The sequence below is a fragment of the Otolemur garnettii genome, unplaced genomic scaffold, assembly GCF_000181295.1.
Source record: "Otolemur garnettii isolate 467f Iridium unplaced genomic scaffold, OtoGar3 scaffold00058, whole genome shotgun sequence".
Classification (NCBI taxonomy): Eukaryota; Metazoa; Chordata; class Mammalia; order Primates; family Galagidae; genus Otolemur; species Otolemur garnettii.
Genome location: NW_003852453.1, coordinates 3,649,822 through 3,671,410, shown reverse-complemented (window position 1 = coordinate 3,671,410; position 21,589 = coordinate 3,649,822). Strand labels below are relative to the sequence as shown.

At 39.7% G+C, this 21,589-nt stretch overlaps 1 protein-coding gene across 2 annotated transcripts in view; it reads right to left on the bottom strand.

Moving 5' to 3' along the window:
* The window catches only part of CYLD (CYLD lysine 63 deubiquitinase), a 55,681-nt gene extending 35,621 nt beyond the window's left edge, over positions 1-20,060 (bottom strand). For both annotated transcript variants that reach the window (XM_003792537.3, XM_023514767.1), the window contains exons 1-5: positions 19,991-20,060; positions 19,287-19,366; positions 12,461-13,088; positions 10,749-11,051; positions 7,393-7,498 (exon numbers count right to left, since the gene is read on the bottom strand). In XM_003792537.3, the coding sequence (XP_003792585.1) occupies positions 7,393-7,498; positions 10,749-11,051; positions 12,461-12,964 (913 nt within the window). In that variant the 5' untranslated portion in view covers positions 12,965-13,088; positions 19,287-19,366; positions 19,991-20,060. The remainder of the gene's footprint in view (positions 1-7,392; positions 7,499-10,748; positions 11,052-12,460; positions 13,089-19,286; positions 19,367-19,990) is intronic.
* Positions 20,061-21,589: the final 1,529 nt, after the last annotated feature.

The following is a 21,589-nucleotide window of genomic DNA, read 5'->3' as shown; positions in this document are numbered from 1 at the left end:
GCCAAAAAAAAAAAAAAAATGTTTTAAATATGAACAAATATATCGTGACAGAAAGAAGATCAGTGTTTGCCTGAATTTGGGGAGCTGAGGGCTGGGGATGGGGGGGACACAAAGGCAGAAGGCAGGATCCCAGGGGGCAGACGCTGGAGTGACAGCAATGCCCACTATCCTGACTGTGCAGTCTCCCGGGTATACACCGACATCCAAACTTCCCAAAGTGTAAACTATATGTCGTTTATTCTATGTCAAGTGTATCTTGATAAGGCTATTAAAAATTTTTCAAAGAAGATATATGAGACCTATAAGATATACAAATATTGAGTAACAAAATTTAATTGATCAAGGATATAAAAGGAAATTGGATACCTGGGATCACTGTCAGGAAAGGTCTCACTAGATATCTTTTTAAAATTATACATAAATGAATATACTGCATAGCCTAAAAAATAAAAAAAAACTAGCATTTTACGCCCAACCCTACAAGAAGAAAAGACGACATAGGCCGAACTAAGAAAAGCAAAAAGGTACAATTTAGGGGTGGCCCTAATTGATATGCCTCATCACAGTTTCAAGAAACTAAATATAACGCCAAATTAGATATGTTAGCATCTTTAAACCATTTAGAATAGAAATGAAGAGAGGAAAAATGCTATAACAGGTTTAAAATTCCTACATCTTTTACTCAAAGGTATCCTTCAGAAGCCAACTTCAACAAGAAATTGACTGGAAAGGATTCTTTCCTAATCTCACCAGCTGTCCAACTGCTCCAAAAAGAGTCTTTTTTAAATGCTAGAAATATCAATTTTGTCCTACAAATGAAGGTAATTGGGCAAAAAAAAGAAAAAGGGAACCAAAGAAGACACTTTGACTCTTTTTTCCCCTCAAGAAAAGAGCGTTAATGATGACATGAAATACAGATGAAGATTCATTTAAATAAACTAATTTTCAGTTAAACAACTTTAGTTTTAAAAGTCTGTTTGCAAGCTTTATTTTGTTGGCAAATAAGTGTAATTTATGTATTATGTTATAAAAGCTGGTATCATTCTTAATTATCTCCTATTCAGGGTTTATAAAAATCAAGATTGAAAAAGAAAAAAAAGAACATTCTTCTCCTCTCTCTCCACTGCTCAGAGCCGGCAACAATGACAATGAAGACTGCTCATCTCCAAGATCAAAATGCGGCTCACAAGTGGCTCTGGGGACATTCATGTAGCTAATTTTTATTATTTTGATCCTACACCAATATTTAAATAAAACAGAATTGTAAATATTCTTAAGATAAATGCTACTGATGAAGAATCCCTTGTTAGGTTATATTCAATTCCGTCGTAGAAAAACAGAAATAGTAGCTTTTTCCTTTCCTTTTCTTTTCTTTTTAAGTGCTACTGCAGAACCCAAGATAATTTACATTTCAAACCAAATTGAGATGTGGAAAAAATATACAGAAAGAAATATAGCTCTAGAGTGTGGGGAAAAAAGCACTTCAAATATTTATTCTACAGTGGACTGAGAAAAACACAATCAATTATACATAACCCAACTTCGTAGTTCAGGTTTCTCTTTCTTAAATTATGATACTAAACTAATGATTTCCTTAGTCCCCCAACTTAGTCAATATGATGAATTATATTCAGTTGTAAAATATAAAATTCAAAGAAATACAATTAAAGTAAGTAAAAAGAATGGTTACATTTAACCTAAAATGCTGTAATGTTTTGAGCTTTCAAAAGTGAAATTAAAAAGAAAAATTATAAAGGAAACCCCAAAACATAAAGGCATACATACCCTGGAGATATTCAAGGATCAGTTCCAGACCACACAATAAAGCTAGTCATTCAAATCTGTTATTTCCCAAAGCATATAAAAGTTATGCTCATACTATACAATAGTCTATTCAGTGTGCTACACCATTATGTAAAAAAAAACAAAAAAATGATGTGTATACATTAATTTAAAAACACTGTATCACTACAAAATGCTTAAATATTGCATGAGCCTTCAGTAAGTCATAATCTTTTTCCTGGTGGAGGATCTTGCCTCAACACTGATGGCTGTTGCCAGATCAGGGTGGGGGTTAGTGAAGGTTAAAAGTGGCCATGGCAATTTCCTAAAATAAGACAATTGGAGGGGCATGGTGGCTCATACCTAGCACTTTGGGAGGCCAGGGAAGGAGGATCATTTGAGACCAGAAGTTCAAGACAAGCCTGGGTGATAGTGAAACCCTGTCTCTAAAAAATTACCCAGGCATGGGGATACACATCTGTAGTTCCAGTTACTTGGGAGGCTAAGGACCGAGGATTACTTGAGCCCAGGAGTTGGAGAGTGGAGGCTGCAGGGAGCTATGAAGACACCACTGCACTGTAGCCTGGACACCAGAGTGAGACTGCAGCTCAAAAAATATAATTAAAGGGCAGCACCTGTGGCGCAAAGGAGCAGGGCACCGGCCCCATATACCAGAGGTAGAGGGTTCAAACCCAACCCGGCCAAAAAACTGCCAAAAAAAAATTATATATATATATATAAAATAATTATTAATAATATAATAAAATTATATTAAATTATAATATAACATATACATATATTATAAAATGAAATATAAAATGAACTGAATATAATTCATTATATTAAGTTGGGGGTCTAAGGAAATCATTACATATAATATGTTTAATTATTAAATAAATTAATTAAATAATATAATAATAAAAATAAGACAACAATGAAGTTTTCTGATCAACTCTTTCTTTCATAAAATATTTCTCTGCAGCATGCAGTGTTGTTTTTTAACCATGTTCACAGCATTATCACAGGAGCAGATTCCAACTCAAGAAACAACTTTCTTCGCTCATCCGTAGGAAAGGAGCAACTCCTCATCTGTCCGGATTTGATCACAAAACGGCAGCAGTTCAGTCTCCCGCTTCTTCTGGCTCCACTTCTCGGTCAAGTTCCCTTGCTATCTCCACCTCACCTGCAGTGACCTTCCACACTGAAGTCCTGAATCCTTCAAAGTATCTTCCAAAGTCCTGTTAATGTTGATATTCTGAATTCCTCCCCCATGAATCATGAATGTTCTTAGTGACATCTAGAATGGTGAATCCTTTCCACAAGGTTTTCAACTTACTTTGCCCAGATTCATCAGAGGAATCACTATTTAGGGCAGCTATAGCCTTGCAAAATATATTTCTTAAATAACAGAACTTGAAAGTCCAAATTACTCCTTGTTCCATAGGCTGCAGAATGGGTGCTGAGTTAGCAAGCATGGAATCAACAGTCATCTCCTCTCATGCCTCAGTCAGAGCTCTCGGGGGACCAGGTGCCTTGTCAATGAGCAGTAAGGATTCTGGAAGGAACCCTCAGCAGCAGGTCTCAACAATGGACTTAAAATATTCAGCAGACCATGCTATAATCAGAGGTGCTGTTATCTAGGCTTTCTAATTCCATTGACAGAGCACAGGCAGAGTAGATTTAGCATAATTTGTAAAAGCCGTTGGATTTTCAGCGTGGTAAAGGAGCACTGGCTTCAACCTAAAGTCATTAGCTGTGTTAGTCCCTGACAAGAGAACCAGGCTGTCCTTTGAAGACAGGCACTGATGTCTCTCCTCTCTAGCTAAGACAGTCTCAGATGGTATCTAAGTCTCCCAGTAGAAGACTGTTCTGCTGACCCAGAAAATCTTTGTATTCCACGTAGCCGCCTCCATCCGTAAATTGAGCTCGGTACTCTGGATGTCTCCTTTCAACTTCTACGTCAGCATTTGCTGCTTCGCCTCACACTGTCATGCTATGGAGACGGCTGCTTCTTTAAAGCTCAGGAACCAGCCTCTACTCCAACCTTTCCTCCTGCAGCTTCCTCTCCTCTCTCGGCCTTCAAAGAATCAAAGTTACGGCCTTGCTCTGGATTAGGATTTGGCTTGTTGATCTTCTATCCAGACCACTGAAACTTTCTCCCTATCACTATAAAGCTGTTACACTTTCTTACAGTTTGTGCGTTCACTGGAGTAGCCGTTTCAATTTCCCTTAAGAACTTTTCTTTTGCATTCACAGCTTGGCTAACTAGGGCCAGAGGGTTGGTTTTTGGCCTATCAAGGCTTTCAACACGCCATCCTCACTAAGCTTACTCATTTCTAGCTTTTGATTTAAAATGAGAAATGTGTAACTCTTTTTTTTTTTTCTCTTAAACACTTGAACACTTAGAGGCCTTTGTTATTAACTGGCCCAGTTTCAATATTGTTGTATCACAAGAAATAGGAAGGTCAAAAGAGAGGGCGAGGCACAGGGGAAAAGCTTGTCAGTGGTGCCATCAACACACACACACGTACGGATTAGGTTCCCGGCCTTAACAGGGTGCAGTCTGGGTGCCCCAAAACAATTACCATAGTAATGGCAAAGATCACTGATTACAGATCACCATAACAAATATAATAATAATGAAAAAGTTCCAAATATTGTAATAACTACCAGAATGTGACACAGAGATATGAAGCGAGCATGTACTGTTGGAAAATGGTGTCAATATACTTGCTGGATACGAAGGTGCTACAAACCTTTAAGTTGTAAAAAATGCAACATGTGCAAAGGACAGCAAAGCAAAACAAGAGGAAATGAGGCGTCCTGACCTGCTCTGACGGGACAAGTAAAATTACACGTATCCCTGTGACCTGGAGGGATGTGCAGTGTTCATGATTTGGAAGTCTTACTAAAATAGACAAGTAATTTCTAAGGTATCTATAATGTCCTATTCCTTAACTTATATGGGAAGATACATGAGTGTTCATTATTATTCTTAATATATGTTTGATATATTCTTTTATGAATATATTCCATAATACAAAGTCTCTAAATATGAAAAAATTCAGCACTATTACCCCCTTTTTAGGATTAAAGCATTCTTGTCATTAATATAAACACTGAAATGAAACTGTTTAATACATTACTCGATCTTAACATTCAAAACATTCAAAATCCCGATGTCCAACTTCCGTTCCCTCCACCAACCCCCACGTTCTTCCTGGTATCTTTCCCCCTTGGGTAATGGCCTCCATAGCCTTCCAGTTGCTCAGACCAGACCCTGGAATCACCCGTGACTCCTCTCTCTCTTTCACCCAATCAAACGCCACACCCAGACCACCTGCAAATCTTACCAGCACTCCTCCAAGTATAACCATCCACTGGCTTCTTCCCTACTCCTTTGCACCACCCCAATCCAAGCCACCATCATCTCCCACATGGATGGATGCAACAGTCTCCTTCCTGGTCGCTGCGTGTCTGTCCTCTACACGCAGCCAAAGGGATCATTTTAAAAGGTAAATCAGGGTAAGTTGTCCTTGGCAGAAAACCTGCCTATACTCCCTGTCTCTCTTACAGTCAAAGCTGAGAATGCTACAGACGGCTTAGCCCTCTCTGTCCCAGCTCCCACTACGCTCCCTTCACTCTCCTGACACTGCTCAACTGGCCAGCTGGCTGTGGCCTTGGGCCCTCCCAGGGAATCCGTGCGCTCACTTGCAAACTTCCTTCAGCACAAGCTCCAATGTCAGGTTAGAGAGGCTCACTGCAACTACATGAAATTGAAAGAGCCCGTCCTCCAACCTGGTGCTTCCTCCCCATCACGCTCCATCTTATCACCAGACACTCATTTACTGTCTTCAGAGAGTGAAAGCGTCACATGAGAAAAAGTTTTACCTGTTTTGCTTCCTCCCACCATCTAGAAGAAGCCGAAATACGGGTTTAATAATATCTCAATGAAGGAACAACCTTTATACCACCATTTTTAAACAGTAAGCATTTATTATAATATTAAAAAGTATTTCAATTCATAAAATCTTACATTGTGTTATCTCCATAAACAGGCATGGAAGAGTAAACTAATAGCTAAATAAAATATCAAGCACAGGTATGATCTTCCCTGACTGGAAACCACTTGTTTCCAAAGGGAAGCCAAAACATAGTCAAGAATGTATTTTATTTACACTACGTTAAAAACTCATTTTTAAGGGAATCAGGAAAAGGAGAGTATGCCATGCTCTTACAAAGCAAAACTGAAATACAGCTCTCGTTTGAATCCCACACCTGCCCAACTAAATTAACGTCCTCTTACTGTGAAGCTAAAAGCTAAAAGCAAGTCCTAATACTTAAAAACAAGCACAATGCCTCAAGCTCCCCACACCAACCGGGAAACAGGAGAAGGAACCCCTCGGAATCACCTAGAATCCTATCAGCCCCTTCGTTTCTAGAAAAGAAGAAACTGAGGACCTGAAATTACCTGTGGGAAACTTAAATAAAAATAAAAACCTACTCTGTATCAAATGTAGCAATAATGGAAAAATACTAGAAGCAAAAAAAACAATTCAGTTCGCCTATTCAATTGTGATCTTGCTATAGCAAAATTCAGCTTTTATGGAACTAGAGACAAAATATATCTCCATGGAAACAATATTCCCAAGCACATCAGTGAGGCTGAGAATCACGGCTTTCCGTGCAGGGCCCCACACCCTAAATACACACACAGGAGCCGGGGCGGGGAGGCACACAGACGAGCACAGCTTTGTATTAGACGGGTCTGGATTTGAACTCTGGCTCTACCACTCAGTTTGATCTTAGGCCATTTCTGCCCTATCTGAACCCCAGTTTTTTAATCAGCAAAATAGAGATCAAGAAGACCTACCTTGTATGTTTGTCAAGAATGTAAAAAACTGTAAGTCATCTAATTGGGGCCTGGCCCGTTCCTGGCTACGGTCTACCTGCAGGCCTTCTGGCATTCTAACCCCAGTTGCACAGTGCTCAGGAAGCATCATCTTCTGATGCTCCTGTGGGCTTTGCTTACTAGCTTCTCACCGAGGATTCTAACAGCAGGGGACGGAACTGCTGGTGTTGCTATCCAGAGGAATTTGACAACAACCAGACAGCAGCCAATAGGTACTACTTTCTTGGAGGCAAAATAAAAGGTTGTTTTAGGTTTTTTGGAGATGTAAAATTGACTATAGTCATGACCCTGATCAATTACACCTTCTCAAAACTAAAAACAATCTAGTAGGTCATTCAGCAAGAGTTCTCTCCACTGAAGATTATATGACCAATTTCTACTTAAACCAAATTTTCACTCAAACAGGTAGAAGGTTCTTACATTCTCTGACCCTTCTAATTATCAGAAAGGCCCCCTTCAATGACAGGCGATGAGAAAGGGACTGATAATGTCTAAGGGCCATACCCTGTTCACATACTTCTGAAAATAAAAATCTTCACTGTCTTCATTTGGGGATAAGAAACGATATTCTCTTTAAAAATAACTCCATAATATAAATGTTCCAAAAATGCGTCTTGATGCTTATATTTATATCCTTATAACAAAAGGCATCTTAGAAAATCTGCCTTGTAAGTATGTCAAACATAAAGGAGACATACCTGGGATGATGTCATTGATGTGCAGCAGAATTGTGTTTTCGACACTAGCAAAACTACACAGCTGTACTCCATTGAATCTGCCATCCCAGTTGCCAATAGGGTTATCCTAGAAATTAAATAACAGAATACATTTGAAAACCCTTCCCCAATAAAATGTAAATATGAAAGCCTATATTTTCCAGAGAGAATTCTCTAAAATCTTTTACACTGATAAACTTTAACAATTTTGCTTCAAAGAAAGAAAGAATACATTAGGCATAACTGTCATAGCAATGAGGCCTTTTTTTTTTTATTACCGTTGTTCATTTGGTTTTAGAAAAATGAGATCCAAGAATAATCAAGTTATAGTAAACCCACAGAAGAGCAAAGAATCAAAAGGGTTCTTCATATTTTACCAGGCAATAAACACTAGTCTATGTAATAACACCCATATGAGGTTTAAAAGACATCATTTTGTATAGGAAGATTCAGTAATAATATATTATTTCACCCAGAAACCTGCCTCTAATTAGCACTGGCTTGCTCTGATCACTACTTTTTACTCCCTGAATCCTTGGTCAATTTCTGTACACAGAAAGTCTATTTTTTAATTGTTCTTTTCTAATTTGGGGGATATATTGAGTTGTTAGTACAGTGCTGCCAATGTAAGCACATGGTGAAGTTTGCAAACTTAATTGTCAGACTTTGTACGACAGAAAAAGAGTTCCAAAACTGCTTTGAAAGGTGGACTAGACATTGGCATGGGTGACTAGCTTCCCAAGAGGAGTATTTAGAAGGTGACTGTAGTGATATTCAGTAATGAGGTATGTAGCACTTTTTCTAGGATGAGTTTGGAGAAGTGGAAATGTTTATATTTAGTTATTTTATATTCCAACGTAGCAACAACTCAGCACGGTGCTGGATCCAGATTAATAGACAGGGCAGTCAAGCAACTGCCCTGAGCTCCAATGTATTGTGGCTTGCTAAAATATCCCTGGAAACAGAAGATCAAGAAAAATGTATTTTCTAGAACTTTCCTCTCAAGAAAGCATACTGGAAGTGTGTGGAATAAACACTTGCACAAACCAGCTAGGGGATGGACAGGGGCAGAGGGAGAAGCCGGCAATGCAAACCTCTCAGGAGCTTGACCTGGGTAAACAAGATGCCCTCTAGACCAGCATCTGAAAAGGGTAAGGTCTAAACAGTTTTTGCCAAGTTTGGGACCCAAACCAAATAACCCAAAGCAAAAGGAGACTAAACCACCTCCAAGGCCCAGTGGCCCTCTTTCTTCAACCTTCCTTACACCCAGCTCACAATTTCTCCTCTAAATATATAATACTGAATTAACATTTAAAGATATTAGTTTAAAGGGGTGCTTTATTGTTAGTTATCTTGAGAGAACCATGTTTTACTCTGGCCCCAATTTTTCACATAGTAAGAGTTCAATAGATGCTTGTTTAGTAACTTTTGAGAATCAAATAGAATTTCCAAGCATGAGGTAACAGAAACTTATTCTGAACATTCAAACCCTAACAACCAAAACACACACCTGAACAGATAAAAGTGACAAGTAAAAACGTCCCACTGTTAGTCCAAATGACTATCACTCACATCGTCTCCTAACTCATTCGGTAATCCTGTGCTCTAGCATTCAATAATTGTGTACAGCTATCAGATTCTTGCCCAAATTTTCAATCTACAAGGTCTGACAATTAACCTTACAAACTCATGTGGAACAAGTGCTAAATACCAAAGTACTCCCCTTGGGAAACTATGCACCAATTCCAATGCCTAATCCACCCTTGAAAGCAATTTTGGAACACTTTTTCTATCTGATGAAGTCTGACAATTAAGTTCCTGAACTTGACTTGGCGCCTGTGGTTCAAGTGGCTAAGGCACCAGCCACATACACCTAAGGTGGGCCCACCAAACAATGATGGTTGCAACCAAAAAATAGCTGGGTGTTGTGGCAGGCGCCTGTGGTCCCAGCTACTTGGGAGGCTGAGGCAAGAGACTTGCTTGAGCCTAGGAGTTGGAGGTTGCTGTGAGCTGTGACACCACAGCACTCTACCTAGGGGGACAGCTTGAGGCTCTGTCTCAAAAAAAAAAAAGTTCATAAACTTGCCACTGTCACTTACACTGGCAGCACTGTACAAACAACTCAGTAAGACTTCACTACCCTGGTCTATCAGCATCTCACCACTGTGCTCCCATTGATGTGTGGCAGTGTCTTGCTGAGTAGCATTTGTTACTGCTGTTACATGTTTTTGTGTGCCATATGACAACAACTCTGACGGTCATTCCAGAAAATGTGTCCCAGAATGGCTTTCAAGGGTGGACAAGGTGTTGGTATCAGTGCACAGCCTTCCAAGGGAAGTCCCTCGAGGGTGACCATAGTGACGTGCAGCAATGAGGCATGTAGCACCTTTTCTAGGATGAGTCTACAAACTTAATTGTCAAACCACATATGACAAAACTGTTTCCAGCCTTTTTCTTCTCATTCTGTTAATGCTGCAGGTATAATTCAACTCACCACACTGGACTGTGCCCATTACTACAAGTGTAATAAAAGGTTACATAAAAAACGAGGAACCCAAACAAAAGGACAAACATCCCATGATGCTCTTCTACCAGGAACTGAGAGCCGGCAAGCCAGGGGCAGGAAGTTGCAGAAAGTGTGGTTACCAGGGCTGGGGAAGAGTGGGCAGTGACTGTTCACTGGGCACAGGGTTTCCATTTGGGATGACAAAAACTTCTGAAGATGGACAGTGATGGTGGGGTACAACAATAGGCATATACTTAATACCTCTGAATCTATTCTTAAACATTGTTAAAATGGTAAATTTTATGTTACATGTATTTTACCACAAAAATAAAGGTTCTTAGATGAGTGATACCCTGTGAGAATACTCTACTTGTCTATTCCTCAAAAACAATGTGGTTTTCCTCTACTCAGGCATTTTCTGTAAATGATTTTTATACCACTCATTTAAATTATATCAGCAAATATAATTTTGTAAAATATTACAAAAAAAGAAAGAAATTACAAAAAGAACCCTTTCAAAATAATAAAAAGATATCACATAATACATATATTTGGGGTGGGTTGTTTGTTTTGTCTCCTGGTCAGCTATAATAAGGCAAACTTAAAGCCTGAGAACATTATTCTAGTTTATTCAAACTGGAAAGAAGAGTAATTCTATACCTAGACTCATGTCCTATTTCAATGCTCCTTTACCAATGATAAATTAGAACATGTTCTTTAAAGGGCTCCAAAATAGTCCATTTTAAATATCCAAAATGTTCAGTTTATAACTGTATTATTTATAAAACCAATACATATATTCACAGAGATATTTAATCTAAAATTTTCTTACCATGTCCACACCAACAAAATATCCTAAGCTTTCTTTTCCTGGCAAAACATCACAGAATATAACTGTTCCAGATTCTATTGTTTCTCCAACCTTCAAAGAAACTCTGGAGTTAATTTCCAAAGGGGGAAGTTCAACCTGCATTGTGTCCACTGGACCTGCATAGTCACTTTCCAATCCATTGTCATCATCTTCTATGAGTTCTAGCTTGTCCAATGCGACAAACACGCCACAATCTTCATCGCACTGAAAAAGCTGTTTCCCTTGATACACCCCATCAGTGAAACCTTGGCCACGACCTTCTTCCTAGTTTTTAAGAGAGAGAGAGAAAACAGATAGATGTAGAAAGATGGTCCATTAAAAAAAAGGATCCACTCTGGGAATTTCAGGGAAATCACTCTGGAAAATTCTAAGTGACATAAATAATAAGAAATATAATTATCAGTAGTTGTTGGATTTGGGATATTTAGAAAATAAGGAAGAAGGTATATCTGATGAAGAAATAAAATTATCTGATGATTTCAAATCATAATTTAGTAATGAGAAAGCTGGGCTGGATTGTACATTGTGATTCTATCATTAATCATAATGTCACAAAAAGAAATTTTTACTTAAAATAACAAGAATGTTAGCATCATTGACTGAGTATGTATGTGCCGGCCACTGTGCTGAACCCTGTATCAAGGCTGAGTGCAGTGGCTCACGCCTGTAATCTAACACTCTGGAAGGCCAGTGGGGGTGGACTGCTTAAGCTCACGAGTTCAAGATCAGCCTGAGCAAGTGTGAGACCCTATCTCTACTAAAAATAGAAAAACTAGCCAGGCATTGTAGCAGGTATCTGTCTGTAGTCCCCAGCTACTCGGGAGGCTGAAGCAAGAAAATTGCTCAAGCCCAAGAGTTTGAGGTTGCTGTGAGCTGTGATGCCAGGGCACTCTACCCAAGGTGACAGAGTAAGACTCTATCTCAAAAAAAAATCTTAATGTATCAATGCTCCAAATTACTATAAGTTGTGTACTATTAATATCATTTTATAGAGGAGGAAGCAGATTTAGAGAAGATAGTTGGTTAAATAACCTGACAAAGGGATTCAAGTCCCTAATTGTTTATAATCACTGCTTGAAAAACGTTAAAGTCAAGAAGCAAATAAGACATGCAACTTTATTCGCAAGAATGTTAAAATGTAATTGACATTCAAGTTTTTGAGAATGTCAGGAGACATATCACAGTGTTCCTGGGTCTCTTTCCAGTAGAAATAAATTCCAAGGTGATTCTTCACAGATACTATCTGGGACAACGATAAGCAAGTTTAAATTGCTGCAACTTATTTAAAAAATTATATCTAAATTTTTATTACTCAATAGCACACGTTAAGAAAAATTAAGAAACCTATAAATGATAATGTCATAATCAACAATTTCTGATGTGACTATTGATCAGAGTTTACTTTTAATATAGGCAATGTTAAAATTTCTAAGATACAACTCTCTGCAATAACCAGGTGATCTATGTGTGAGTTCCTACTATGTAGTATGTAGTGTTTTGAAAGTTTAGAGCATGATCATCATATCATTAAAAAGTAAACCCTAAAGATTATAAATATTAAAAGTCACAGAAGACTTCTAGGAAAACTGATCTTGTACTTAAAAGGGAAAAAGACACATGTACATACAAATACACACACACACACAGCCCACTAAAATATTCATCAAACTTACCAGCAATTCTACTCCAAAGAATATTCCCGACACCGTCCTCTCTGCTAATAAGGGTCCTCTGAAGCGCACAACTCCAGGAAACTTTTCTTCCCCAGATCTCAGCTGTACTTTCACAGGACAGCCCACATCTATCTGGAGGCCTTTACTTAGTCTGTTTCTGTTTTTAAACAGGCTGAACCTCTCCTCACAATTGGTAATTGCCAAAAGTAACTCTGTGAATTTTTCATTTATTTCTACAACATCCTTTTCATCGACAAAGAGAACCGCATGCGGTTGCTCTAGAATTTTTAATCCGATCTGATTTTTCTTGCCTTTTGCAGAAGGAATCCGCGAATGCCCCACAGACCGGTCTTGGATGTACTGTCCTATACTCCCCTTTGGTACTTTAAGGAGCTTTTGCGTTTGTTTGTCTGTTACGCTGCATTCTTGAAGAAGCAAATAAAAAATCCGCTCTTCCCAGTAGGGCGAAGTAACTTTTTCTTGGCTCCATAAGCCTGAACTCATTGTGATATTAACTTCAAAACATTAATTTAAAAAAGGGGGAACTACTGATAAGTTTGTCGTAAAACCGCAAAAGATAAATTCACTGGCAGTCCCAAAGCATGTTTTTAGTAATTTGGTGTCCATGCTGTAAAGAGACAGCAAATCAGAATGCCTGGTGAACAAGCAGAAATAAACTTCAGACTTCATTCTACATGACCTAAAATTAAGGTTAAAAACTTGTAAAATTTCATTTGACTCATAAACACACACGCACAAAAGAAGTATTTCTAAAAATATCTAAAAGGGCTAAAAGACATACAGAATATGACTTTCACCTACTGTAACTGTGCATAATTAAGGAAAATCCTATTATAAAGTATCTGCAAAGGTAATACAGTAATAGTTGTTTCTAAGACACTGAAATTTATAAAATCAGATTCCAGCAAAAACTTAAAGGTTATTTTACCCTTACATGCATAGTCTGACATGTTCGAACTTTAAAAAGTAGCCTTTTTAATGCATCCTGCCTAACTTAAATGGCTAAACTGCTGTATTTGAGCAAAACACACAAAAATCTTCTAACTAAAAAGGCCATCATTTCCAACCACGTCGTTTTAAGTAAAGAGTTATCCATCATATAATGCTGAACATCATTTATCAATAAAAATATCACAAAATTATCTTCTGACATTAACCACACTTGGTCTGATGCTGCATTTTGAAGGAATTAAAACATCCATGGGTAGAACATTCTACCTCTGACTCAATTTTATTTCCTCCATCCTGCACATTTTGTCCTTAGATGGGAAAATGTTAATCACATTAATTAATCGCATCTATCATTTCATTTCTCACAAAGACAAATATCAGATATTACAATCTGATTAAAAGACATTTTTAAAATTAATTTTGTACCATTAAAACTTGGGACTATGTAACAAGGCGATACAAATGCATTATATTATGAGTGTTTTGACATCTCAATTTTAATTCAGTATGAGGACGGAATATAGTGAAAGATGACTTATTTTTATGATTTCTTTTTCAGCTTCAAATTTTCATTTAAAATTTGACAAGAACAATAATCTTCCATAATTAAGTAGCCTCATTCTCAACCCTACTTTTGAAGGTTAAAAACTATAGTTTCATTAATTTGAACTGAGAATTTACGTCATTATTTTAATTAATTATGTTGCTGTGAACAATAGCTCCCATGTATCCTCTGTCACAAGAACATGGCTGTTTGGTGTCTAAATACAGTACTTATTTCATCCTTCTTTGAGACAGAGGTATCCATTTCTATTATTCTGGGCAATGGCTGAAATTGATAGCACTATCATATTTACCTATTTGATTCTTGCAATTAAAAAATAAACACTCCTGGGCGGCGCCTGTGGCTCAAAGGAGTAGGGCGCTGGCCCCATATGCCGCAGGTGGCGGGTTCAAACCCCGCCCCGGCCAAAAAAATAAACACTCCTAAAACTAAAGAACCAAGTTTTAAGTTTAATCATTTCATGAAACAATCTGGCAAATCTATACACTGAGTAACATCTCTTTTAGAAACCGCTGTTAGATAATGCGGTATTCCATGATGGTAAAGTATTTTTAAATGTCTGTCCCTCTACAAGCCAAAATGAGACACGTGGATTACTCAAGATAAGCTGAGAGTTTGGTACCCCTTCTAACCAACATTATGGAAATAGCTGCAACATTTGGCAAGGGCCAAGACAAAAGTAGCATGAAGTGGTTCTTTCTCTCTCTCTTTTTTTCCCTCCTTTTTCTGTAACGTGTTTGTTTTAGTTCCACTTGAGGGCACTGTCTACTTCAGCAGGGATGGGATCAGTTTATATTTGCTACTTACATAAGACACCTTAGCATCATAGAAACAAAACCCCTCGTAAGGGCGACTCAAGCATCTACCCAACCCCTCAATTTGGCTCTATTCCTTAAAAAAAAAAAAAAAAACTAAATGTTATTTTTAACTAAAATAGTTTTAAAATGTCAACACCTGCAACAAGGAAATGGCTTTATTATTTTCTGGATCCCTGAATTATCGTTATTAATATAATTATTGTGTGTGGCTCTCAACATGTAGGGCTTTTTGTTACTTTGTTAAAGACTTTCCACTGCGCTTCCTGAGGGCCTGTCTGCTTCTTATAGATCAGTGGCTCTCAGCCTTCCCAATGCCCCAACCCTTGAATACAGCTCCTGTGGGTCGCGACCCACAGGTTGAGAACCGCTGCTACAGATCAGCAGTCTGTGGCTCCCCCTCGCAACCAGCCATTTTCTGTGGTTTCCTGCAGGACGCACTTGACTCCTTTTACTGTTTACTGCTTTCTAATTTACTACTTCTAATCAGTTCTGAGAAGCCAGAGGTAAAATACATTCGGGTGTTTGAAAACACAAACAAAGCAACAATAACAAAAATACAGTAATTCTGAAAGCGTCCTTGGAAGTAGAGGACACGTAGGCTTTATTGCATTAGTTTGGCAACTACTGAAAATGTAAGGGGTGGTTTTGGTTCTCTTTAAAATGTATTTAAGTTTGTTTTGCTCAAAAATTTTTGTTAAAAAAGAAAAGCAATTCTATTTTGATTAAGAAATTCTTTCTAAAAATTCCTAAAAACAGTTATCTCAGATATTAAAATCAGAAACTTCCTGGAATCTTCATAGTTATTTATACATATACTAACAAGTCCTACTAGATTGATGGACTAGCTTAATAATTCCTGTACAATTTAAAATAAAAACCATTAGTGCTAATAAAATATTATCAAGATAAACTATATTACTATATGTAAGGCACTAGGACCTTATATATATATATGTGTATGTGTGTGTATATATATAGATATAGATATAGATATAGTTTTTTTTTGTTTGTTTGTTTTTTTTGCTGGGGCTGGGTTTGAACCCGCCACCTCTGGCATATGGGGCCGGCACCCTACCCTTTTGAGCCACAACCACCGCCCATGGACCTTATATTTTAAATGAGTCTGATTACAAAACTGCTTTTTAAAAAATCATTAAAGGGAAATGGTCCACAGTTAAAAATTTATATAACTACTTGTCTTATTAAAAAGTTGAGGGCAATAAACAGTAGTTTCCAAGTACCATATTTTAAAGTGAACACAGGAAGGGTGTTTAAAGGAAGGGTGACTTTTTCCCCCACTTACATTAGCACAAGTGGGAATGAGCTTAGACTCAGTAACAGGACGGGTCGTGTTAGACAACTAGAACAGCTAAAGCAAAAGTTATAAAATATTTAAAAAGCATTGTCAAAGATAAAAAGGATGTGTCCTTTCTCTTTTAGAAAGAATGTATTAAGAACAAAACGATATTAAAAACTGATCTCTTCATTGCAACCGATAGAGAAAATTAAATGGGTAACTTTATGGCTCCATTCTAGAAATATAACAGATGATAAATGTAATGATCATTAATATTCTCAAAATACCAGTATTATAACACAAATATGCTAACACATACTTCCCCCACTATAGAAATGATTCAAGGTCAACAGTCTTCTTTCCTGGGGACACATCTAATAGTCACATCTTAGTACCCTACCCAGTAAAAACTGGCTTCAAAACAATGTGGAAGGAAACACTCAAATCACATTGTAAATGAGCTTTTTATCAACCAGGAAGGTTGGTTTTTCGGTTTGGTATTTTTATGCTTTCAGTACAGCGTCAGACACGGAAAAATACACAACTTAAGACCAATCATCCCACGTTCACTCTGCTTCTGCCGTTACTGAAGGCCACAGGAGCTGTAAGACAACACAGCCACATCCAAAATCACAGAAGGGCAAGGTTGGGGTCCGTGTGGAGGGAGAAAGTTTCATTGGTATTTTCTTACTACATTACTGGTAAATCACTTTGAGGGTGAATGTATCACAAATGACTCACTCATCTAAATACTATCTTCAGGCTGGACAACTGAGAGATTATGAATATCTTGATAATAAATACTGAATGAAGATTATCAAAGAGTTAAATGACAATGATATATTTAACCCTAAAAACATGTTGAAAAAGAAGGCCTTTCTTTTGAGGACCTTGAAGATGAGGGAATAGTTGAAGATCACATAGATTTGAAAATATATTGATGGTCTCGGTTTGGAGGAAAGGGGGATTTAATTGTATTTTTAAAAAGTCATTAAACCAAGATGAGGATTGGGAGGCACAAATATTTATCAATTTTTCACGGTTGCAATGGAAAGAAGATGATCAAGATGTACGTTTTACACGAAAATATTAAAGAGCAGAATTAGCACATTCTAAAAGTCAACATATATACAAATGAACATCATTAGCTACAGAAAATGGACAAGTTAATTTATCCAGAGGATACAATGTCATTTTCATTCTCAAGTTGTCAGGTAATCAAATGTTCCTAATAACCTCACAAGACAGATCTAATTCAAGAACTTTTGGCATCTCCTGAGATACCCTGCTTGTTCTAAAAATCACAGGCGGCTATCTAAATCCAAGTAAAAACTTCAACACTAAGTTCTGCCCCTAATGACAAATGGCAGAGAAGTAGGAAGGTCAGCATGAAGACTAAAGAAAGAAGACACAGGGGCTTTGGTCCAAAAGCTTCTAGACAGCTTGAAGGATTTTAAGAAAGAATATCTAGAATGATTTTAAGAAAGAATATCTTTCACAAAAAGAAAAAGTTGTTATATTTCTAAACAGCTAAAGACCAGGAATACAGAGATTTCATGTCCAGAAAAGAAACTGAGTCACTTTCCATTTCCTTAGAGATTGTGACACTAGTACACAGTCCCTAAAGCAAGCAGGATTTATAGGTTAAAAAAAAAAAAAATCTGGCTCCCACATCTGCATGTGCATGTCAAAACAAGGAACACTGCTGCCATACTGAGGTTAAACCTGCCCCTTGACTTCCAAACTGTAAGTTCCCCAAGTCCAAGTCCTTTATATTCCCAGTGCCCACACCAGTGCCTGACATATAGTAGGCATTCAGTAGTGAGGAAGGAATGCAGGACTCAAGAGATAACCATGAAAGCCAAAATTTCATTTCCTCATCCAAAGCAATTAAAAGCTTCTTCCTGGTTTAAAAAAAAAAAAAAAGAGTGAAAGAGAGAAAGAAAACTCAGGAGTTGGGAGTATTTAGTGATTTTTGTCTAAAACTTCACTAATTCTCTAGATCAGCGGTTCTCAACCTGTGGATCGTGACCCCTTTTTAACAATGAAAATTTAGCAATGAAAACTGCAGCATTAGGAAGGCTGAGAACCACTGCTCTAGATAAAAGAAGTCATGGTCAATTTTTACACCACATCATTGTTGAACACAGAAGAAACAAAGAAAATTTCACAATTAGGAAACCAAGTTGTTTTGAGGTTTATTTGAAACTAGCTGCCTAGTACCTCTCTACCTTCTATGATGCTTTTAAATCCTGCATAACCAATGGGGAAAAAAAAACCCTGACAAACTGAAGATGATAGGGTGAAAATCAGTAATTAGAAATTAGGATTAAAATACTAGTAGTATGATGAGCAGGCTAATTTCTCCTTTCTCTCTCTGTGTTAAAGACTTCCTTAAATCAAACAAAATACACAGAGAGGCATGCCAGACTACAGAAATCACTGCTGTTCCGTGCTTGGAGCTGTTTTACATAACGAGTGCCTTAGCTTTATCAGCTCCTCACAAAAGTTGCTACCCAAAGAAAGGCTTCTTTGCAAGAATACCATAAAATTTTGCAGCTGAATATTAGAGAACGTTCTGGGTGTGATCATTCAGAGTACACCAACTTCAGTAGCAATTTCCAGCAAACCATTTCCTCCTATTACTGTTCCAGTTCAAATCCACCCACTACCCAGTGGGGAATGGCAGGCTGAATTCTTGGGGCCATTCAACCTACTTGGAGCATGAGGGGGTGTGCAGAAAGCCAACACTTAATGAACCCCCTTTCAAGAACACCCTGGGTTTTTCTCTGGGAGCCAATGATTGCAAAATGAACACTCTTATTAAGATTTCCAATTAGCTGGAATTCAAAAGCAAGGTAGGAATGCTCCTTAGCTGAGCCAAGGATATAACTTTCCAGGGAAAACTGGGGAGAGGAAGGTGGCGGGGATGACGGGGGTGGGGGGTGGGGGTGGGGAGGTAGAAGCCTGCGCAGTCTTGGTGGCTGGAAGATGACAACCACCCTAAAACATGCAAATGCCAAGGGGTGGAATAGAAAAGATGCCAAGGACATGAATAACCGGGCAGCTGACCCAGCTGTGTACCAAACTCAAGAACACCATCTTCCTTCAAGATTTCTCCATTTTCTCATTGATCGTTAATAGGAACGAAAAACAAAAAGAAACAATGAATACCTGTCTGAACAGAGCACACCTTTCAACTAAAGAACTCCGGATTGTTGTGTAAAACCATCTTCACCCTGGAAAGAGGGAAACTGAAAGAAAAAGCAGAACACGCCATTAAGGAGGCCAGAACCCCGACTGCTATGCCTGGAAGAGAGCCACAAACACCCCAAAACCGAACGATCCGTACGCCCCACGGCACAGACGCGAGGTATGACAACCCGGAGCTCTCGATGCCAACTGGGGCCGTCGGGAGCCAACCGGTGGCCCGTGCCTCAGTTTCCCCAACTGTACATGGAGGACCGAAAAGGGAGACTGCGACCCGCGCTGCTCCCACCCCAAACTCTCTCTTCTCGGAGCTCCCGACGGCGGCGACCTGTCTCGCAGGACTCAGGAGCCCTCCCGAGAAGGCTCAGGGGGGTGGGGAAGCCCGGGGGTGGGAAAGCCCAGGCTGACGTCAGCGGGCTCGGCACACCGCGGGCCTGGCCGGCTGCTGCCGGGACGACTAACGGGCCAGCGCCGAGGGCCCGACGGTCGCCGCGGCGGCTCCGGGAGCTCTGAGGCCAGAGAGGGGCGCTCGAGGGGACCCGGCGGCCCGCAGCTCGCCCCCGTCTCACTCACTCACCTCCGGCGGTGGGACGTCGCCCCTAGCCCTGCCTCCCCGGCCGGCGTCCTGGGCCGGCCCGGCGCCCCACACCCACCGCCCTAGTATTTACCTCCGACGCGCGGCCCCCGCGCAGCCGAACCTGCTACCTGGGCCCGCCCCCACCTGCCCCGCCTCTGAACAGCCCGGGGGAGAGGGAGGGGGCGGGGGCGGAGGGCAACCGCCGGGCTAACCAATCCTAGCTCGAGCTGTGTTCCTGTGCGCACCCTGATTGGGGCTTTCCGTGACAGACCTTCCTCCAATGGCTGCCGCCCCGGCGCCCGCTGAAGGGACTTTCCGTTCCGTCAAGCTCGGTGGAGCCAAAGGGAAAACGGAGGGGAGGGGCGGAGAAGAGCGGGATGGGGGCGGGGAGCTCTAGCTGATTGGGCGAAAGCTCAATGGATGCCGCGTCGCCATTGGCTGATACTGGAGCCGGGCGGAGCGCTGTGCTTCTCCCAGCTCCACCTCTAATGCCCGGGTCTAGGCTCTTGCCTTAGCTGTCAAAACTGTGGACTCAAGTTTGGGGCTGGGTTGGGAGCAGTCCAGAAGAAAGTTGGGAATAGGATTCCAGGATCCCATGAAAGACCACAGTTTTAGATCAGACCTAAGTTTAAGTCTTTCGTGCTTTCGTTTAGACGCCGAGATAGTCACAACCACGCTAAGCCTCAATTTCCTCATCTGTGAAATGGAGATAATGGTATCATTTGTCTTACAGCAAGGATTGTTTTGAAAACAAGCTCGGTAGAAGTTATATCTTTCTCCCTCTCATATTCAGCCTTGGACGTCTGCTTTTCTGAACCTGTTGCCACCTGTTCCAGTTCAGAAGGAGGCCTCCTAAGAGTGGTGAAGGGGTTCCACACGCTGCCTCACTCAGCCCTGCACCCATGGCCACCAGCCAGGACTTGGGGTGTACTTAAGGAGCTTTCAGTTAGAAGGGAAGCTTCTGATTCCCTAAAGTGCTCAAAATATTTAAGGAAGTGCTTCATCAGTCCCAGAACATTGCTGCACTGGATACTCCTGTTAATTAATTCTTTCTCCTTTGACATTCTAAGTACTAATTATGGGAGAAGGTGATTAATACTGAGAAGGGGGGTGTGTGTGTTTAATCATGACACAAATTTCCCTAGTGGAAAGTGACATGTTTCTGAATATCTGGGAATTTAAACCAATGAATACATAAAAGCAGTCACATGAAAAAACAGTCGTAGTAAACAGGCCCCCTCTCTTCCTTGCCATAATCACCCAAAATAAAATAGGCATCTTTGGCTTCTCTCACTGGCCCCTGAAGGCGTTTGGGTTTGCCACTCCTGAACTGGAACATTTTTATGTCCTTTCTGATGATGGTATTTGGTGTTGTTGACCTCTCTGCTTTCTTTCCCACCAACAGTGCTCAGAAACCTCCCTCCCTCTGTCCTCTGGTCACACTTTTACTGAATCAGACAGTGACACTGATTTCACCTAACAGGACCTGACTTCACCTAAGTGATTTTCATTCAAGGCAAGCCTGACAAACAGGACTTATCACAACTCCCATCTCCTATCAATTGGCAATGGCTGCCTAGAACATTGTGTTAAAGAAAAGTCTCAAGCTATATTCAGGCTCACAGGCAAGAGAGAGGTCTGCCAGAGTATGAGATTGGGAAATACTATCATGGTGCTATTATTTGCAGTT